Raw genomic sequence first — 20,999 nt, forward strand, 5'->3', positions numbered from 1 at the left:
ACCAGGGTTCATAAGTTAGAAAATAATAGTTGGTTTTTAGTGTGTATTTATTGTCCTTACTTGGCAAAATAAAAAACTGGGAATTCTATGTTTGTCTTTAAAAAGATTTAGTAAAAATTTAGTGGTTTCAAATTCCCAGATCTGGGAGTCTACTGTCATATCTGGGCTGGCTGAAGGTAGGTTCACTTTCTTAAAGATCAGATAAAAAAGATCAGATGAACTCATTGACATAGGACTGGCGGAGAGTTTCTCTTCCCATCTCAAAGACTGCTGTTTATTCGCCTGTGCTTCCCTCACGTTTCCATTCTCTTTTTCCCCAACACGTTAATTCCCCATCAAATCTCTGGCTTAAGACATTGCATCTCTGGCCCTTTAAATAGGGGCGTGGTACAGAGGGGCGGACCAGAGTGCGGGGAGGAAAGCGGAAGTGTGGACCTCAGTGGTATATACTGCGCGTGCGTGAGGCTCCAGCAGGGGGCGGGGTCACACGGCCGGGTGAGGGTCCTGGGCTGCAATGGCCACAAGTACAGGTAACGAATCTCCCGGGAGCAGACCAACGGGGTGGGAGCAGTAGTGAGCGGAAGTCCCCGGGGCGGAAGGAGGACGCGCGCCGCGTTCCTGAGCCTTGGCTCTTTTCCTCGTGCGGCAGCGCGGCCTTGGAGTGGCTGACGGAGCAGCCCCAGGCGGACTAACTGGACTCACGGCTCACGGGCCGGGTGGGGTTTACTGTGGGGTGGAGAGGTGTGTCCTGCGTTTGGCCTGCAATTGGGTCAGACGGTTTCCACTTGTTCGTAACGAATGTGGGGCTGAGGACAGGTGCACACGCTTCCCCTGATTGTGAGACTAGGAGGCGATCATTGTACTTCCCAGGATGGAACAGGTGTGCAATCCGCTTTTCGGGCCTCGCGCACAGGTGTGGGCTCGTCCTTCCCTCAGAGATAGGGATGAGTGTGCTCCCCAAGTGTGAGGCCGAGGCCTGGGTGAGGTGTCCACCTCTTAGGATTGGTGCGCACCCTGTGAAGCTGGTTCCAGTTGTCTCTGCCTGCAAGGTATGCTCCAGAGTGAGCAGAAGGAGAACAGGTGGGTCTCTAAAGTTAGAGGCCACTCCTATGTCCTGGTTGGTTGACCAAGTGTGGTACCTGGGAGAAGAGGGACACAGCTACCTAAAGTATTTGGGTGTGCTTCAGAGGGAGGTTAGGGTGGGATGAAGTAGGGTCAGCCAGGGAGGTTCCATGGCCTTGGGTTATTAGGATCCGTTGGAAGCCTTCTTCAACTAAGCATGCCTCCTCCATAACCTTCTGATATTAGACTCATATAGAATGGACCAGAAGGCTTGAGTCCTCTGCATGTCCATCCTCTACCACACTCCCTCCTTGCGGCCCCCCCACCCCAAAGAAAACATAAGCAGAACAATCATGGTTGTTGACTTGTGGCACCAACTCCAGATGTTTGTGATTGGGAGGTAATTACATGTCAGGTGCAGGACACCAACTCTGAATGTCTGTGATTGGGAGGCAGTTACATCTCAGGTGTGTGTGTTTGAAGTCTAATACAAATGGGGGTGGAGAATCTACCTATGTTTGTTTAAGACATGGGTTTGCTTATGGTTAAATTTAAGCAGAGTAAATTCTGAATCCTCTGGTATAGCTGGCCTGTTCCTTTAGAAAGCAGAGTAAAGATAAGTGGGTGGGTGGAATTCTGGTTGAATTCTTGGCTATATATGTCAAAAAGACATATGTGAAAAATATGTGTTTCACATATGTTATATGTGAAAAAATTCTTTTCAGAGTTCTAAGATAATAGTGTGTTGATTATTCTTCATTTTCTTTGTATCTGGACCAGCATCAGCAGTTGGATGTTTTTTGTCTTCAGGATATTGAGGCATTGTGGCACTTTTTAAAAAAATTTTAATTTTTTTTCAGTGTTCCAAGAGTCATTGTTTATGCACCACACCCAGTGGCACTTTTTAGCTATATCTCTTTCATGAAGATCTCAACCATTTCATCCCATATGTCAGTTATATATGTGAATGAAAAGCGAGACGTTTTACACTTAGGGAAGTATGTTTAACTTTCGATCTGTTTATCGTTGTCACAGAGGTTAGATTGCCTCTTGAGCCACAGCTTCAGGTGTAAACTGTATGTATTTGTAAAATCAGACTGTTCTAGTCATAACTGAATCTTGAGTTAATGTTTGAATGATCTTCATTCTATCAGCCCCTGTGTTAACATCTTCCCAGAATAAAGAGAAAACACCTACCTTCAGTAGTTACAAATTCCAGGGAAGGAAAATGATTGGCCACGTGGATACAGGACTGTCATGTGCTTACTCTTCTGGCTAGGAAGATAGGGTATTTGATTGGTAGCATCCCTAAAATTACTTGTTTGGAGTGGAGGAGGAGCAGTTTTCCAAAGGAAAGAGAGTGAAGGGATGTTCTAACTGTAATCAGATTTGTTTTTCCTCTGCAGTTCAGTGAGAAGTTTCCTTTTACTCTTTACCAAAGCAAGCCAAACCAAAACAAAAACAAAAATTAAAAAAAAAAAAACCAAAACAAACAAAAAAAAACTCTTGTGACTCTACATCCATCTTGACCCCTAACCAAGAGAAACTGAGGTGACAGTTTAAATAATTGGAAGCTAATTAAGATGAGTTGGAAGGCCAACATCTACTCAACCTACAATTGAATGGAATCTTGTTTTCTTTGCATTTAACTTATAAGAATTCACTCATACCAGTTTAGTTAAAAAGAAAGAGTATACGCCTGCCTACACAAGACCCATGTGCTTCTTAGGAGAAACTCTCTGAAGGGAGGGGGTGGATCTTGGAAGAGTAATTCTTATAATAGTGGGTACTTACTGGAAGCTGGAAAGAAGTTATTTTTTCCCCCTCTTTAATTCATTTTATCTCATACACATGTAAAACTGATAATAATATTAGGTTTCATGCATAACAGATATTGTAGACCTAGTTCTTAATATTATTATGTATATTGTCATAGGGAATTAGTTTTTTCTTTTTTAGAATGTGGCTAAAGGTTGTGCCTGACAATTTGTAATAGTAACTTAGTAACATAATAGTAACTTAGCACCATGCTACCAGCAAGCCTCAGGTACTCTTTTCCTTCACTTTTTAACAAGACAAGTTTAGTGAAGGAGAATGATGTTATTAAGTGCATTTTAACTGGGAACCTTCTTTGGTTTTCTTTTTGTTGTTTCATATGCACTTCCTAAGTTTTAATTGATTACTCTTACTTAGACATTTACTAAGAGAAGAGAAAGCGAAACAGAGGGTTGGGCTTTTTCATGGTGGCAGCTCTGAGCATTGTGGGCCTTAATGTGCCTATTTTTGGAAGGAAACTCGGGCCAGGTGTGCATCTCACCCAAGTATGTAGTGGCATTGTTAATCTAACATAGGGTCTGTTTCTGAAGGCCATGAGTAAAGTGACACTTGAGTACCCCTGAGAAGTACCTGGGAAAGAGTCATGGCAGAGACTGACCTATCTCTCAGGATGTGTGACACAGCTGGTTTTTGCTCCCTGTTGGAATGGCATGCTCTTTGTGATTTTCAGCACAGGTGAAATGAATCCTTATGTATGAGGCATTCAGGATCTGAGACTGACCAAAAGGACAGCAGGTACCAACCTCCTAGCCCATGCTCACCTTGAAGTATATAGTATTGAGTAGAATGGTGTGCAGAGTCCCCATTTCTGTGTGAATAATTTCCTTTTTTCTCTTTACCTGTGCTGAAGATAAGTTGAATTCCTATAAATGGAATGGACATATGATACATTTCCACTGTTTTCGTCCTGACCTTGTAGGCTAGATTAATGTAAAAGAACACAAACATGTGTCATGTTAAACATGAACCAAATGATCATTTAAACAGATCAGTGTTAAGGATTCTAAAAAAAAAAGTCTCATCTAGGTGCAAAGAATGGGCCTTGCAAGGTGGGAGTTTTTTTTGGGGTAGAATGATTAACCATAAGTTATTTTGAAGCCCTCGAAGCCATTGATACAGTGTTGCTTGGCTGCTTATGGTGGGGAGGAAGGGAGGGATTGGTGGGTTGATTAGTACTAGGAATCCAGTGGTGACAAGGGAGATTTGTTCTTTGCTCTCCTGGAACCTGTTTTCCTTTCCTTCCTCAGAGAAAGCAGTGGTGGTTCAGACGCTGAAAAAATCATAGCAGTGTGACAAATTTAGTGAAGAAGGAGAACGATGTTTTAAGTGCATATTAACTGGGAACCTTGTTCAGTTGAGCAGGACAAAAAAAGTCTTTTTGAGGAAGCAGAGTTTTAGCTGATATCTGAGGGATGAATATGATCAGCAGTAGTTGACAAGCCTGATTACATAAAGATAGAGCTCAATTATAGCTTGGCTTACTATGGCATAGATTCCTGTAGGCTGTGAGTCAAATAATATCCTATGAAGCTTAACAATTATAGGTAATAAAACTGTTCCATTTAATTTGCAACACAGGTGTTAGTCCTGTCTTCCGATTCTTGTGTTAATCAGCAAATATTTATTGAACACATACATACCTAAGCAAGTCAACAAGCCCAGTGATGTGCAGTATACAAAGAAGCATGGCCGTGTCTCCTCTTCCCTCCTCTTTCCTTCCTTCTTCCCTTTCTTTCGTATAATAATAATATTAGGTTTTATGCATAACATAGATATTCGTAGACATAGTTCTTACTATTAATTCATATATTGTCATAGGGAATTAGTTTTTTCTTTTTTAGAATGTGGCTAAAGGTTGTACCTGACAATTCGTAATAGTAACTTAGCACCATGCCCCCAGCAGGTCTCAGGTACTTTTTTTTTTTTTTTTTTAAGATTTTATTAAAAATCTTAAAGAGAGTAGGCAAAGAGGCAGGCAGAGAGATGGAGAAGCAGGCTCCCTGCTGAGTGGAGAGCCTGATGCAGGGCTTGATCCCAGGACTCTGGGATCATGACCTGAGCCGAAGACAGAGGCTTTAACCCACTGAGCCACCCAGGTGCCCCATCAGGTACTCTTTGCCTTCACTTTTCTTTTCTTTTCTTTTTTAAGATTTTATTTATTTGACAGAGAAAGGGAGAGATCACAAGTAGGCAGAGCAGCAGGCAGAGAGAAAGGGGGGCAAGGAGGCTCCCCACCCATCAGAGAGAGCCCGATGTGGGGCTTGATCCCAGGACCCCAAAATCATGACCGGAGCCGACGGCAGAGGCTTTAACCCACTGAACCACCCAGGCACCCCTTCACTTCTCTTTTTAACAAGAAAGTTTCATGAAGACAAGTTTAGTGAAGAAAGGGAACTTTTTGAGGAACCTCCATCCTGTTTTCCAGAGTGGCTGCACCAGCTGCATTTCCACCAATAGTGTAAGAAGGTTCCCCTTTCTCTGAATCCTTGTCAACATCTCTTGTTTCCTGTGTTGTTAATTTTAGTCACTCTTGATGAGTGTGAGGTGGTATCTTATTGTGGTTTTGATTTGTACTTCCTTGATGAAGATAGATATTGTATTGATTGTTAAGGATTTATGTATTGATATTGAGCATCTTTTTATGATATCTTTTTACGTATCTTTTATGATTATAAAAATCATCTTCTTATGATATTGAACATCTTTTTATGTGATACATAAAGACATTTCTCCAAAGACATTTCTCCAAAGGAGAAATGTCTGTTCATGTCTTCTGCTCATTTCTTAACTAGATTATTTGTTCGGTGTTGAGTTTGATAAGTTCTTTATAGGTTTTGGATACTAACCCTTCATCAGGTATGTCATTTGTAAATACCTTCTCCCATTCTGTAGGTTGCGTTTTAGTTTTGTTGATTGTTTCCTTCACTGTGTAGAAACTTTTTATTTTGATGAAGTCCCAAGAGTTTATTTTTGCTTTTCTTTCCCTTGCCTCTGGTGATGTGTTTAATAAGAAGTTACTATGGCCAAGGTCAAAGAAGTTTCTACCTATGTTTTCCTCTAGGATTTTGATGGTTTCCTTCTCACATTTAGGTCTTTCATCCATTTTGAATTTATTTTTGTGTATGGTGTAAGAAAGTGTCATTCTTCACATAGCTGTCCCATTTTCCCAACACCATTGTCAAAGACATTCTTTTTTCCACTGAATATTCTTTCCTGCTTTGTCGAAGATTAGTTGACCAAATAGTTGTGGGTAGAATTTGGACTTTCTTTCTTTCTTTTTTTTTTTGAATTTGGACTTTCATACTGTAGGCACTGGGGAGCTGTTCAAAATGAGTCCATTTACTAGAGAGAGAGAATAGAAAACAAATAGAAGTTAATCATCTATTGTATTTTCCTCACAAAACAAACAAGAAGACAGAATAAAGAAATGGAAGAAGAAAAATACTTGGATTGGGAAAGCCAGAAACAAAGTTGGAATGTAAAATTCTTTCCATATCGTGATTTCATGATACCTTCTTGGGGATACAGTAAGTTAAAAACAAAACTTGATTCGACTCACCATACTGTGAAAGGTGTCTCATGCGAAACTTTTAGGAGGAAAAGAGTGTCAGTAAGTTAAATAGGATCCTGGAATATGAGCACGGTAGGGGAGGTTTGCCAAGGTAAAAACAAAATTACTACAATAAAAAATTGGTGGAAGAGTTCTATGTTAACCCAGCCTAATACTGGTCACATTCTGGAATTGTTATTCATTTAGTCCAGGTTAAAAATGGGGTCATTAATGTTTATATGATACATATATTTATTTTTAAATGGTCCTTGGATCTATTATTAATTGGTTGTGAATAACTTTATTAATTAAGAGGAAATAGCCTTAAGAACTGTCAAGATGTTAATCTTAAATCAGAACTGTTAAAGTAATAGTTTATCCATGCTCAGAAGAGGACCACACCCCGGGTCCTCACGATTCTATTATCTACATTATCCTGTCAGATTCATGTTATTTCATCCTGGGAGAGACTAAGAAACCATTGATTTTAATTGTTACATTGTCTGTAGGTACTGTCCAGCTTACTGAGCATCCCTTTGAGAACTGTAAGAACACTGGGTGCAGGATGGTTGGGTGGAGAACTGGTTGTAGAATTTATCTCAGGAGGAAATTATCAGTAGTTTATTGCCAGCCTTTGTACTGGGATAGCCCTTAAGTGGTATCTGAAGGCAGTGTCTGCAACATGTGTAATAGTAAGCGTCATATATTAAGCATTTCATCATTGGTCTGTGTATGGAATGAAGAGCTTGCTCAGTAAATATTTGGGCAACACCAAGTGATGAGGGAGGGATTAGTATTTCAGAATGTTGGTAGTAATACCAGAAATAAATTATTCGAAGTTTGTTAGTGTAGTCATTTCCTATTCTTGCTGTAACAAATTACCACAAATGTAGTAGTTTAAAATAATACAGATTTATCATTTTACAGTTCTTTAGTTCACTAGTATACAAGAACAGCACTGGTCTTACTAGGCTAAAATGAAGCTGTGGCAGGGCTGGGGTCCTTCTGGAGGCTCAAGGAGAGAATCCATTTCCTTGCTTTTTGCAGCTTCTAGGGACTGCCTAAATTCCTTGGCTCCGGGCATCCTTCCTCCTTCAAAACCTGCAACGTAGCCTCTCTCTGACCCTCCTCCTTCTTCTTTCTTTCTTTTTTAAAAGATTTTATTTGTTTATTTGTTAGCGAGCACAAGCAGGGGAAATGGCAGGCAGAGGAAGAAGCAGGCAGGGGGAGAAACAGGTTTCCTGCGGAGCAAGGAGCCCAATGCAGTACTCAGTCCCAGGGCTCTGGGATCATGACCCAAGCAGAAGGCAGAGGCTTAACAGACTAAGTCACCCAGGCGTCCCTGTGATCCTGCTTCTGTTGTCATATCTGTTCTCTGATACTTTCTTCTGCCTCCCTCTTTGACTTTGTAAGACTCTTGTGATTATACTGAGCCAAACGTGGATCATCTGCAAGTCCGGATCTAATTAATCACACGGGTGAAGTTCCTTTGGCCATGTAAGGCAACATAGTCACAGGTCCTGGAGATTAGGACAGACATCCTTGGGCAGTATAATCTTGCCCACCACAGGGAGATTCAGGCACAGCTCAGTTTCTAAAAAAATGTGAGCACACTGCTCTAGTGAACTCTCCCCCCCCCCCCCAAAAAAAAAATCTGAGCATGGTGATCTTTTGATTCCTACGTCTGTTTGGGTTGAATAAATTTGCTGACTAACATAAAGGTATAATTGCTGGTAAGTGATAAAAGAGGAAGTTGATATGAAAGCAGCATTTTAGAATGACTTAGTATTATATCATACTTATTATTATAATTGGACTTTTTCTGAAGCATCTCTGAGGCTTTGCTGGAGGCTGTACTCGTCTTAAACCCATACTCAGGTACCTGGGTTGCTCAGTCATTAATCGTCGGAAGGAAGCCTGCTTCTCCTTCCCTCATTCCCCCCTGCTTGTGTTCCTTCTCTCACCTGTGTCTCTCTCTCTGTCAAATAAATTAAAAAAATAATAAATAAATAAACCCCCTACCATTTAACTCTTGAAGAAATTTCTAATCTGAGAGCTGAAGTGAGTTTATCCTTCTAATAAGGTATCCTATCATATGCTTAGAACTAACTAGACCTTTACAAAAGTACTCAATCTTGTTTCAGGATCTTTAACTTTGGACAGATGTGGAAATCTTGAGGAAATTTTAAATGATAATAGCAAATATTTCTTGAAAACCCATTCTGTGCCCAGGCGTTACTCTAAATGCTTTACAGTCGTTATGTCATTTATTCCTCATGGTAGCTCTGCAAAACAGGTAGTTGCATTCTAATAGTCAGGACTGTCTGTTGTAAGTGATTGAAGAAAGAGAGAGAGAGAGTCAGGAGAGGATGCTGGCTTATGTGGCCAAATTTCCAGAATGCTGTGACCAGAGCAAACATCATAGAAGATTGGAATTGGGGGTCCTGAGTGGTATCAGGACACTCTTACCTCTTCCTGCCTCTGTTTGTAGGTTGACTTCATTCTTGCTAGAGAGAGAATCTGTTCCTAGAATGTCAATTCTGTTAGCAGAGATGGCTTTCCAGTGATGTGTGTATAGTATGGTGTGTATAGTATGTGTTTAGGTGTTTAGTTGATACATATTGAATAAATGACCTCCTTTTCTGCAGAACAGAGTCAGGTAGAGAGTGGGCGTGCCGCTCACCCTTATTCCTCATTGTTTAGAGAACAGTGGAAGTGGCTTTTCCTCACCAGTTCCGTTTTAATGAATCTTGGTGAAGCACTCTGGCGACATTATGTGCTCTCTGTTACTAGGGGATTTTTGATTGGCAGCCTCCACAAGAACCATGTGGTTTGAAGGAGCCCTTTCCCCAGCAAGAGGGGGAAACAACACAAATGGCTGAAATATTTCATCTTAAAAGATGTAGAAATGGAGGGCTTAGATTGATCAGGGTCACAGGTAGGAACTGGTAAAACCTAGATTCAGACCTGATTTTATTTTACTTTTTTATTTTTATTTTATTATTTTTTAAAAGATTTTATTTATTTGACAGATTGAGAGAGAGAGAAAGAGAGAGAGTACAAGTTGGGGGGAGCGGTAGAAGGAGGGAGAGAAGCAGCCTCTCCGCTGAGCAGAGAGTCCGATGCGGGGTTCGATCCTGGCCCTCTGGGATCATGACCTGAGCCAAAGACCGACGCTTAACCGCCTGAGCCGCTCAGGCTCCCCTTATAACTGATTTTTAATGGACTGTTTGGCTTATGTTCTTTGGATTTTGCCAGCATATCACAGTAACAGGAACTCAGTCAAGAGAAGATTGGAAATCGACTAGAGTAGTCGTAGTAGTGGCAGGGTGGTGCTCTTTCTTCAGGGGACGCTTGATCATTTAAAACTTCTCAAATGTGGTAATGGTGTTCACAGGTGCTGAGCTGCCCTGAGAACCTCTTAACTAAGACCAGATAGGAGGCATAAAAAAAGAGCCAGAAAAATATTGTTTTACTTCTTGAGTTATTTTGCAAAGACCAAAGTGAAGAATGAAATGTTTTCAGTTATTAAAACATTTAAATAAAAGTGGGTTTGGGGGAGTGTGGCTATTGTCTTTTCTATTATTTTAATGTGTAAGAATAAAACTTAATAACTGTCCTCGGGAATCACTGAATGTGAATTAGATTATGCATGTTTGCAAACATTCCTTAACTAATTGTAATAATTTTTCCCAAGTGATACAAATAAGAGAGCTTCATTAAGAAGGGGTTTGTCATGAGTCCATCTGTCTTCTTTGAAGGAAGGCATATAAATGTTAATGTTGCTTCTGCCCTTGGCCCACTGCAAGAGGAGAAATGCATTTAGTACCTGAGATTGGAAAGTTACTCTCAAATGTTTGCCAGATATAGCGTGCCCTCAGTGATGTCTTCTAGGAATGCATTCTGTATCATGTGTTTGTAGGACTGGGCCTTAGTCTATCTTCTGTAACATGTGAAATAAATTAGTCTGTATTTGGTAATATACCAAATGTACTAGAGAGGGAAATTGGTTTCAGCTCTCTAAAAGTCTGTCTTCGTAGTCTACGTGTCTCTACAAATAGTAGATACTCATTTCTTTTAAACTGATAAAAATGAAACTTTGAGCAAAGTGAAATTCATCACTAATACTTTAAAAAGGAGCCTAATTGGATAAAATTGGCAGTGAATTTTGGGCATTAAAAAAAAACAAAACCAATACCTGCAACTAATTTTCAACTCCTTTTTAAACAATTAGTTCTTCCGGTGGCTTAGTTGTTGGTCTTTCTTTTGCCTTCGCTTCATTAAGGAGTGGGATTGAGAGGAGTTCTTATGGTTGGGAGGGTGGTGGGCAGTAGGTTGTGTAGTTTGAAAAAGCTTTCCACAGAGAGTTACTACATGTTGCTGGGTACTGAGGAAAACACCTTGTCTAGAAAACAAAATGACCTTTGTTTTTACTGTCATTATTACTGTGGCTTTTCTTTATTTTCATATTTTTATTTCTTTATTTCTAAACAGAGCTAAGTGATGGACTTTTAAAAATTTGGCCACTTATGGCCTAATTAGAGCACAAACTAAAACCATTTAAAAACAAATTTGCTCATTGAACTTAAACATTGTTTTCCTGAATATGTTTTTAGTTTTCTAGAGATTTGGCAGACAACTATTTCTTTTTGATACTGCATTGTATCGTTTAGAGCTATGAAATATGTAAAACATTTGTATATATTTATTTTTCTTTAGTATTTCAGTTTTCTCTGAAAATGTCCATGTTTTTCCATGATTAGCTTTCTTCCTAGAAATCCCTAGTTGGCCATGGTCTTATTTTATTCTGGCATTATTATTGTCTCCCATAATAGATCTGAACACTTACGTTTGCTAGTGTCACATTAAGTGGCTAGCTATCTGTCCAGGGTCCTTTGTGACTACACTAAGCTTCTTGAGAGATCTGTAGCCTTGGATGGATGCCACCAACAAAACAGATCCTGTATGTTTTTCTCTAAGGGAACAGCAGATCTACTCTGAGGTTTGGGAGGGGTTAATTGCAGTTCTTGGCACGAGATTACTGTCATGTTGTTAAAACATAAATCTGTATGGTACCAAGTCTAGTGGCTGAAAACTTAACCCAAGTCTATCATTATCACCAGACTTAATGACTTTGGGTGGTAGGCCACTTCCCAGACTCCCGAGTTAGATATTCCTCCTTTGTACTCCCATAGAAACTCTCCCCCAATATCATACCTCAAACCATATTGATTTCTCTTTGCCTTACAATCAGATGATTGATGAAGAATCAGTTTCCACAAAAGTCTGACCACGTAAGTCTTTAGAATGTCTAATCAAGAAAGAAATATCTAAATAATGTATATTTTTCCTTTTTTGAAAAGAGATCATCATTGAGGTCGTCATGATCTAAGGCCAAATATTAAAACAAACAAAAACTTGCTTGGATTGCCTGAATTATAATTATTATAAGTAAACATGGAAAATGAACCAGACCATGAAAATGTGGAACAGAACCTCTGCGCCAAGACTACTGAAGAAGAGCTGAGTAAATCTTTCAATCTTGAAGCTTCGCTTTCAAAATTCTCTTACATAGATCTGGACAAGGAACTGGAATTCAAAAATGATTTGGTAAAAATTCAGCTTTTGTTAAGTGATGCTGATGGTTAGAGCTGTGACCTAAAGACTCAGTCTTTCATTTCTGCATGAATTAATAGAAATCTATATGCAGATTTATGAGATAATATCACTCTTCATTTGTGTATGTCATTACCATTTATGAAGCACCTTAACACATGTTCTCATTTGAGCCTTACACACTCTGATGATCCATTTTAGAGAGAAAGAAGTTGAAGTGCAGCTGGCTATGTTAAATGAATGTTCAGGATCGTGGAGCTAGTGGTAGGTTTAGAAATCTTGTGCAGTGAGTTTTAAAAAATTGCTTATTTTTTTAAAGTAGGCTCCACACCCAGCATGGGGCACAAACTCATGACCCCAAGATCAAGTCGCATGCTCTGTTAACTGAGCCCACTAGATGCCCCATGTGCTGTGATTTTATTTTCTCCATTGATTTGATAGTAATAAGCTTTTGTGACCGGGAGAATATTTAATCGCAATTTGTTTGACCTAATCACTTCTCACCATAATTTATGAAATAACTAAGAAATGCAGTGTCAGACCCCTATATATTTCTTATGACCTTGTATATTATTTTGTATATTGCTTTCTACACTTAGAAAATTGGGGCTTGTCATGAGACATGCTGTTTTGTCCTGTTTAAAATGCACATGTCAAAGTCCTTGAACAGAAGCTTTCAGATGGGGCTGTCAAGATGGTGCCTGTCAGTGCATAATTGTCTTTGATAATCACCGAATATGTGGATGGGATAGAAAATCCTTCTGTAGTCTTTTGACCTGGTCCTTACTACCATGGATCATTGAGTTGGCTCTCTGCATGATCAGTTTGGTGATATGTTTGTCTCTTAATTGGTAAAGGTTCTAATAAATTTAAACACCCTCACGATTCTAAGAGGGAAAGCAGCATTATATGAACATTCATTTCTTTTTTCTATTTAGATTGATGACAAGGAGTTTGATATTCCTCAAGTTGATACTCCTCCGACACTGGAAAGCATACTTAATGAGGTAAGTATATATTAATGGCCACGGTCATGTTACGGAATTGATTTTTTTTAAGATTTTATTTATTTATTTGACAGATGGAGATCACAAGTAGGCAGAGAAGCAGGCAGAGAGAGAGGAGGAAGCAGGCTTCCTGCTGAGCAGAAAGCCCAATGTGGGGCTCGATCCCAGGACCCTGGGATCATGACCTGAGCCGAAGGCAGGGGCTTTAACCCACTGAGCCACCCAGGTGCCCCTATGGAATTGATTTTAATGCTTTTGGGTTGATAATGTATATCTAGATCTTCACTGTCCAGTATAGGAGTCATTAGTCACATGTGGTGATTGAAATTTAAATTAGTAATAGTTAAGTAAAAATTAAAAATTCAGTCTCTCAGGTGTACAGGTACATTTTTAAAAAAAATTTATTTATTTGGGATGCCTGGGTGGCTCAGTTGGTTGGGCCACTGCCTTTGGCTCGGGTCATGATCCCAGTGTCCTGGGACTGAGTCCCACATCAGGCCCTCCGCTCAGCGGGATCCGGCTTCTGTCTCTGTCTCTGCCTCTGCCTGCTTGCGTGCTTGTGCTCTCTCTCTCTCTCTCTCTATGACAGATAAATAAATAAAAATCTTAAAAAAAATTATTTATCAGAGAGAGAGAGTGCATACAAGCTGGGGGAGTGGCAGGCAGAGGGAGAAGCAGGCTTCCCGCTGAGCAAGGAGCCCAATGTGGGACTTGATCCCAGAACCCTGGGATCATGACCTGAGCTGAAGCCAGACACCTAATGGACTGAGACACCCAGGTGTCCCTGTACAGGTACATTTTAAGTGCTCGGTTGGAACATGGCTAGTGGCTACTATAGTGTATAGCACAGATGCAGAGTATCTCCATTGTTAGAGAAAGTTCTGTTGGACAGCAGTGACTAGACTATGAACTTCTCAAGGCAGAAGTTGTGCCTTGTTCATGTCTATGCCCCGTAAAATGCCTCATACTTCGTAGATTTGAGAAAACATTTTAGTAAGCAAGGTGAAATATTAGATTCACATCACTTCTAAGGTTTATATTATGTTTCAGTAATAATCTCTACCAGTGATACTCAAAAAGCTCATCCTCTGATACGAGATATAACCTTGAAATGCACCTCATCGCCTTTCTATGTAAAGGAAAAACCTCTACACTGTATCTTATGAGTACCATCTTTATTAAAAAGTTTCCTGGAGTTTTGAAATGATATTATTCTTTTCTGAAGTAGCAGGTCAGAAAGGCTTTGTCAAGGAACTTTGTGGAAGTAACATGTTGGTGAAGTATGGGAACTTTTATGTATCTTACATCCGATGACAATTCAACTCCGTCTTTTTTGCTTAAGACTCCTCTTGAAGTTTTATTTTCAAATTCGAGAAAGATTTAAATGCATGAATCTATTTTGGATCCATAGTTTTCTAAAAGATAATGATGCAGACATTCCCTAAAAGAAATGCCCACTGACCCCATAGCTGTGAGTGAGTTAGGTCTATTATCTTTTTATTACCCTTTCACCTATACTTTGGGGATTATAGCCAACACGTCATAGGATGCAAACTACTTTTCTCTGTAGCTATATCTTTTATTATTCTTATATGACTTCAGTTTCTATTTTTATATCCATTTGGTGTTGCTGTTACTTTGAATATTTTAACTTAAAAAATGTATGATTGGTGTTAAGATGTAGCATTTGAAATTTTGACATGGAAAGCTTTGGTCAATGAAAGAATAGCTGGTTATAATGATGCTTATTTACTGCTTTCTGATAGAGAAGATAACTTTCATTTAGAGATGAAGAGATTAATTTTGGTTAATCCTCATTTCAGTTATTTTACTAAGTGTGAAACAAAAGTAAGTTTAGAAGGTTGTATATAAAGCCATATTGAACATATTTCTATAAAAATGGCCAAGGGCCCCTGGGTGGCTCAGTCAGTTGAGGCCCTGAGTCTTGATTTCAGCTCAGGTCATGATCTCAGGGTTGTGAGATTGAGTCATACATTGGGCTCTGTGCTCAGTGGGCAGTCTGCTTGAGATTCTCTCTCTCCCTTTGCCCCTTCCCCCAACTCCCCCTCTAAAATAAATAAATAAATCTTCAAAAAAATGACAAATAAAATGCTCATATGAATGAAACTAGTTCATAGTGAAGAAAAACCATCTTTGCACAATTTACTTTTCTATGACTAATAGTAAGTATGGTCACTAGTGATTTACTGAGAAGAAAATACTTCTGAGCAGATATCATCCTCAGTAGTAATTTGGGTGCCTCATGTGTTAGGCTCATAATGTTAGATGCTGGCATTATAAAATGCTGTATGATTGTCTCTGACTTTGAGAGAGAGTTGGAACTGGACATTGGCCAGCCTTCACATTTCCAAAGAGCTAGGCAGATGGATAAGTGAAAGCAAAAATGAAATTTAAGTTGTAGAACATTATGAAGATTATTGGGGGAAAGAGTATTAAAATGATTTTTAAAAAGAAAAAAATGATGGAAAGGGCAGAAGTGCGAAGTGTGAATATGTGCGTGCATATATTCTATAATGTTCGTTAATACCGACCTGCCGAGAGATTGGGAAGAAATGGACAGCCCAGACGTTTTATAGACTGGAAAATTAGAGATTACAGAGACCTCCCGAATCACAGAATTTAGGGCATGAAATAATGGTACTAGGCCTTGTCATTGTCTGGAACTGTGCAACCTCTGAGGTTTTTAATTGTGGAATTCCATTGTCTAACCATAGCCACCCCCTTGCCTCCTCATTTGCTTACTTTCTTAAACCTGTTCTTTGACCTAACAAGACCGAGTCTCTTGTTCCTTTCCTGTCTCCCAGTCTGGGAAGTTCCTGCTTCACTTCATTTCTTCTGTGTAGCCAGAAATGTATTTTGAACTTCTTATTCAAGGGTAGTGTATGTTGAGAAAAAGTGCATGAATTGCAAGTGCGTAGCTTGGTGAATTTTCACAAACTGAACGCCTTGTGCAACCAGAATCCAGATGAAGAAATAAAACATTACTAACACCTCAGAACCTCCTTGTGTGCCCCTTTAGTACCTAAGCCCAGGATAATCACAATCCTAGCTTCTAGCGCTGATTAGCTTTCTTGCTTTGAACTTCATATAAATGAAGTTCACCATAAAAGTGGTGTCACTTTTGTTTTAAATTAGTTGATAATGTCTGTATGGGTCTAATTCCATTGGTCTTTCTCCACTTGCCCCAATATCACATTCCAGTGTTTGGTATCTAATAGTCTCAGATCCTTGTTGTTGCTCTTCAAGATTGCCTTGCTTATTCTTGGTCTATTGCATTTCCATGTAAGTTTTAGAATCACTTTTTAGTTTATACACAAAGATACACACTGAAATTTGGTAGGGTTGTGTAGATTTTACATATCAGTGCAGGAAAATTGGTATTTCTGCTGTGTAGATAGTAATTTTAAATTTAGCCATATTGATAAGCTTTAATTCTCTTCTTCATTTTTTCCTTTCGTGTATTCTGTAAGCCCTTAACCCTGGCTTAATTTAACTGATCTGTTTTCATTAATTACATCCCCAGGCTGCTTAGGAAAATCGGATAAGATTCTGATTGACCTTCTTGCTTAAGCCCTTGGTGCTGCAGTTCTAATTTCTGAATTATTTCCTTTCCCCTACAGCCTTTTTCCACTGTACAGCTGTCAAGAGACAATCTCTCCTTGCTAATTCTAATCTTGTTCTTAGCAGATGTGTGTGTGTGTGTGTGTGTGTGTATAGATATCTGAAAAGCAGTTGGAAATGGGCCTATACCTCAAGAGAAATGTTGATACTGAAGATACAGCTTTTGAAATCATTAGCATGACGTTGAACTTGAAACTATAGGTATGGATTAGCTTCTTCATATAGGAAGTGTGTGAAATTGGAAGTGAAGAGAGCTAAGAATATAATCCCAGAGAATAGCATCAGTTAGAGGTTGGGCTGAGGAGAAAATAGAGAACATGACTGCTAGAAGAGGCCTCATAAGTTGGGAGGTGTAGCAGGGCACAGATGTACTGGAAACCAAGGGAAGAGAAAGTTTCAAGAAGTAGGGAATGGTCAGTAGTGTTAAATGATGTCAGGACAAGGGCATGCTAACTGAAGATAGGCCATGGATTTGGCTGGTACCTTCAGCAGAGGCCGTAGTCAGTAGCTAGTAACGGTGGAGAGTGTGGAGATAATGAATTGAGATTGCTCTCATTATGGGTGTCGATGGAAATGGTAAGGCAGAATGCAGTCCAGCCGAAAGAGGAGTATGGTCAGAGCATTTTTCTTTAATGTCTGTTGCTCAGAATCAACCTGTTCAAAGCTAAACCCCTCCTTCTGCCTTATCTGCCGTTCTTCTGCTCCCTTAGTGAAACAGGTATCACCGTTTGCCTGGTTGTTCAAGCTAGAAACCTTGGAGTCCTCCTCAATTTCTCCTTTACCACCCCACCTCCCAGCCCACTCTGTTTCAATGTAAACAGGGACCTTGTGTTTTCCAGTAATGTTTCTTTAATTTTTCCTTCTCTTGACCTCTTCTGCCGAATTCTTTGCTCTATTCTCTTTTTCCTTGACATTGCCATACCTTCTTACTGGTTCTTAATAGTTTCCTTGTCTCAGTCTCCCCCAGTGTCCTCATCCGTCTTCCTGCTGCCCTGGTTTTCCTAGTAAGAGGTGGGTCCGGTCATCTTTGTTGCCTGCCTACTGTTTACTCTATATAATATCCTATTTCATTTAATGAGTAATACTGATTGTATGTCTGGTGTAGTACTGGGCACTAGGGAAGATTGTGGTAGACAAGGAGGACATGGGCCCTGCTGTCACCTGGCATGGTGGAATATAAGGCTTTTTACAGTTTGGGTCCCAAACCATAGGATCACCTATGACTCCTGCTCATATATTCCAGGACTACCTTTTCCAGGAGCAAAATATGTTTTATGAAATCACTGTTTTGCAGATGCCCTTTCAAACCCAGGATGTCTTTCTTCTGTTTGTCTTATTTCTCACGGCATACTGTTTGTAGTAAGGTGGTATTTGTTTTCTTCTAATTAGCCACTGGCTGTTAGTTAACTAGTCAATCATCTGTAGAGGTTCGAATTTTAAGAAATATTTTGCTGCTAACAATAATTTGCATAACTGCTCCTGCTTCTTCCTGGTACAAGGGAGAAATTTTTGGAATGAACTCTTTGTAGAGACAGAGAAATAGATTCATTATTGAATGTTATTCATTCAATAACAATGCATAGAAAAAAGATTTTAAAAAAATAAGCAGAAATGAGCACAAGAGTGTTTTCGAGAAACCCATAATGCCTGTCTGACTTACAGGGTACTTGGAATTCTGAATTTATTGATCCATTTTCTTCCAATTTAGACTGATGATGAAGAGGAGTCTTTTGTTCTTGAGGATCCTACATTGTTAAACATTGATACTATTGATTCTCACTCCTATGATACTTCGTCTGTGGCAAGTTCAGATAGTGGTGACAGGACCAACTTAAAAAGGTAAGTATTCACTTAAATCACACTTGCATGTGCTTGCAGTATTGATCATTTAAAATGTAACTATCTGTGCTACAGTATGGTCTGCTGAAGCCCTGCATAGGGAGTAGAAGACCCACTTGGGTGGAAATAATTTGCTTCTTAGACCCTAAAGATCTTCCACTGTTGAGGGGAGAGGCTAAACAGGTGGATGCCATGACCACTGTCCTCTGCACCTCCATTAGGAAGCCATAATAACAGCCAGAGCCCCCCGAGAAGTGGTAGAGTCCTAGGAGGGAGCATGAGTCAAATTTGGCACAGTGTCTGTGGTAGAAACACAGAGTTTGGTTCACTTAACCACCATTATGGTCTCTGCACTCGCCATCCCCTTCCTCCCACTCTCTAAGGTCAGCTGCAGCATTCCTTCATTGCCTTGGAATGGGTTCAGAGGAGAATCACAAAATGATTAAAGATTTGGGAAAAGGACTTCTAACCCTAAGTAACTTCATTTTGGCTGCTTTTCACCTTCCAAATTCTTGGAGAGCACATGAAAAGGAAAGCAAAGTGGAGGAAGGAATTATTGAATTCATGTGTAACTTTAATGTTGATAAAGTCACGTGTATTTTTCCTTTCCTAAATTTTGCCTGTATTAGTGCTGTCTTCTTAGCTTGTCAACTCTTGTGGGATAGGGACCATTGCTGGATATATTAACCTGTTCATCACTGACTCCTACAAATAGATAAATGTGTTTTCCCCCCAGCTTTATTGAGATATGACTGATAGATAACATTAGGCAAATATAAGGAGTAAGTGATTTTTTGATGCACTATTTGTGAAATCATTACCCAGTAGGGTTAGTTAGCACCTTCATCACCTCACATAATTACCCTTTCTGTTTGGTAAGAACATTTAAGATCTACTCTTTTAGTAACTGTCAAGCGTTATTACCAGCTATAGTCCTCATGCTGTACGTTAAATCCCTAGAACTGACTCATCTTACAACTTGAAGTTTATATCTTTGACCAACATCTCCACGTTTCCCTCACTTCTCAGCCCCTAGTAACTACAGTTCTACTCTGCCTCTATGAGTTAGTCTTCTTTTAAATTCCACATGTAAGTGAGATCATATAGTATTTGTCTTTTTTCTGTGTGACTTACTCCATGTAGCATAGTGCTCTCAAGATCCGTTCATGTTGTTACACATGGCAAGATTTCCTTCTTTATCATGTCTGAATACTACTCCTGTGTGTGTGCACGTGTTTGTGTGTCTGTGTGTCCATCCTCTCATTTTTACCCATTTGTCTGATGGTGGACATTTAGATTATTTCCATATCTTGGCTATTATGAATAATGCTGTAATGAACATGGCAGCGCTGATACTTCTTTAAGATAGTGATTTGTTTTCTTTGGCTATCTACCCAGAAGTGGGAATGTTGGATCATATGGTAGTTCAGTTTTTAATTTTGGGGGGAACTTCCATGACCATGACCTGAGCCGAAAACGGATGCCCAGCTGACCGAGCCACCTTGTCTTTTTGATCATAGCCATTGCAATAGGCAGTATCTTATTGCGGTTTTGATTTGCTTTTCCCTGATGATTAGTGATGCTAAACAGTTCGCATGTACTTGTTGGCCATGTATATGTCTTCTTTGGAAAAATGTCTGTTCAGATCCTCTGCCTATTTTTTACTCAAATTGTTTTCTTCCTGTATATACCTATAATAAAGTATGATCTGTAAATTAGACATAGTAAGAGATTAACAACAACAGTAATAAAATAGAACAATTATAAGAATGTACTCTTATTACTAAAAGTTATGTGAACGTGGTCTCTCTCAAATATTTTATTGTACTATACCTACCCTTCTTATAATGTCTCGAGATGATGAAATGCCCATATGATGAGATGAAGTGAGGTGAGTGACATAGGCATTACACTGGGTTAGGCTACACTATTAACCTTCTGACAACACCTCAGAAGGAGGATCATCTGGATTGTGGTTGACAAGAAGTAACTGAAACCATGCAGATAAGGGAGGATTGCTGTATTTTTTGGATATTAACCCCTTACCAGATAAACCATTTACAACTATTTTCTACTACCCTGTAGGTTGTCTTTTCATTTGTTGATTTTCTTTTGCTGTGCAAAAGGTTTTTAGTTTGATATAGTCTCATTTATTTATAGTTGCTTTTGTTTTTTGTGCTTTTGGTGACTTATACAAAAAATCCATTGCCATGACCAACATTAATTTCCTCTGTTTTCTTCTAAGAGTTTTATGGCTTGGGTTTTGTATAAGTCTTTAATCCATTTAATTCCTATAATTTTTGTGAGTGGTGTAAGATAAAGGTACAGTTTCATCTGCATGTGATTATCTAGTTTTCCCAACACCATTTATTAGAGACGATATTCTCTCCCCATTGAGTGTTTTTGATTTCATTGTCAAAAGGTAGTTGAATGTATATATAGCTGTT

At 39.3% G+C, this 20,999-nt stretch overlaps 1 protein-coding gene across 4 annotated transcripts in view; it reads left to right on the forward strand.

Annotated features, from left to right (window-relative positions):
• The first annotated feature begins 449 nt into the window (after positions 1–449).
• The window catches only part of VPS8 (VPS8 subunit of CORVET complex), a 254,482-nt gene continuing 233,932 nt past the window's right edge, over positions 450–20,999 (forward strand). For 2 of the 4 annotated variants that reach the window (XM_044251922.1, XM_044251925.1), the window contains exons 1-4: positions 450–530; positions 11,812–12,058; positions 13,003–13,071; positions 18,422–18,552. In XM_044251922.1, coding sequence (XP_044107857.1) covers positions 11,906–12,058; positions 13,003–13,071; positions 18,422–18,552 — 353 coding nt within the window. In that variant the 5' untranslated portion in view covers positions 450–530; positions 11,812–11,905. Of the gene's footprint in view, positions 531–928; positions 1,081–11,811; positions 12,059–13,002; positions 13,072–18,421; positions 18,553–20,999 lie in introns of those variants that run through there. The other 2 variants (XM_044251923.1, XM_044251924.1) reach the window with 2 other exon arrangements.

This window comes from Neovison vison, chromosome 6 (genome assembly GCF_020171115.1).
Source record: "Neovison vison isolate M4711 chromosome 6, ASM_NN_V1, whole genome shotgun sequence".
Taxonomy (NCBI): domain Eukaryota; kingdom Metazoa; phylum Chordata; class Mammalia; order Carnivora; family Mustelidae; genus Neogale; species Neogale vison.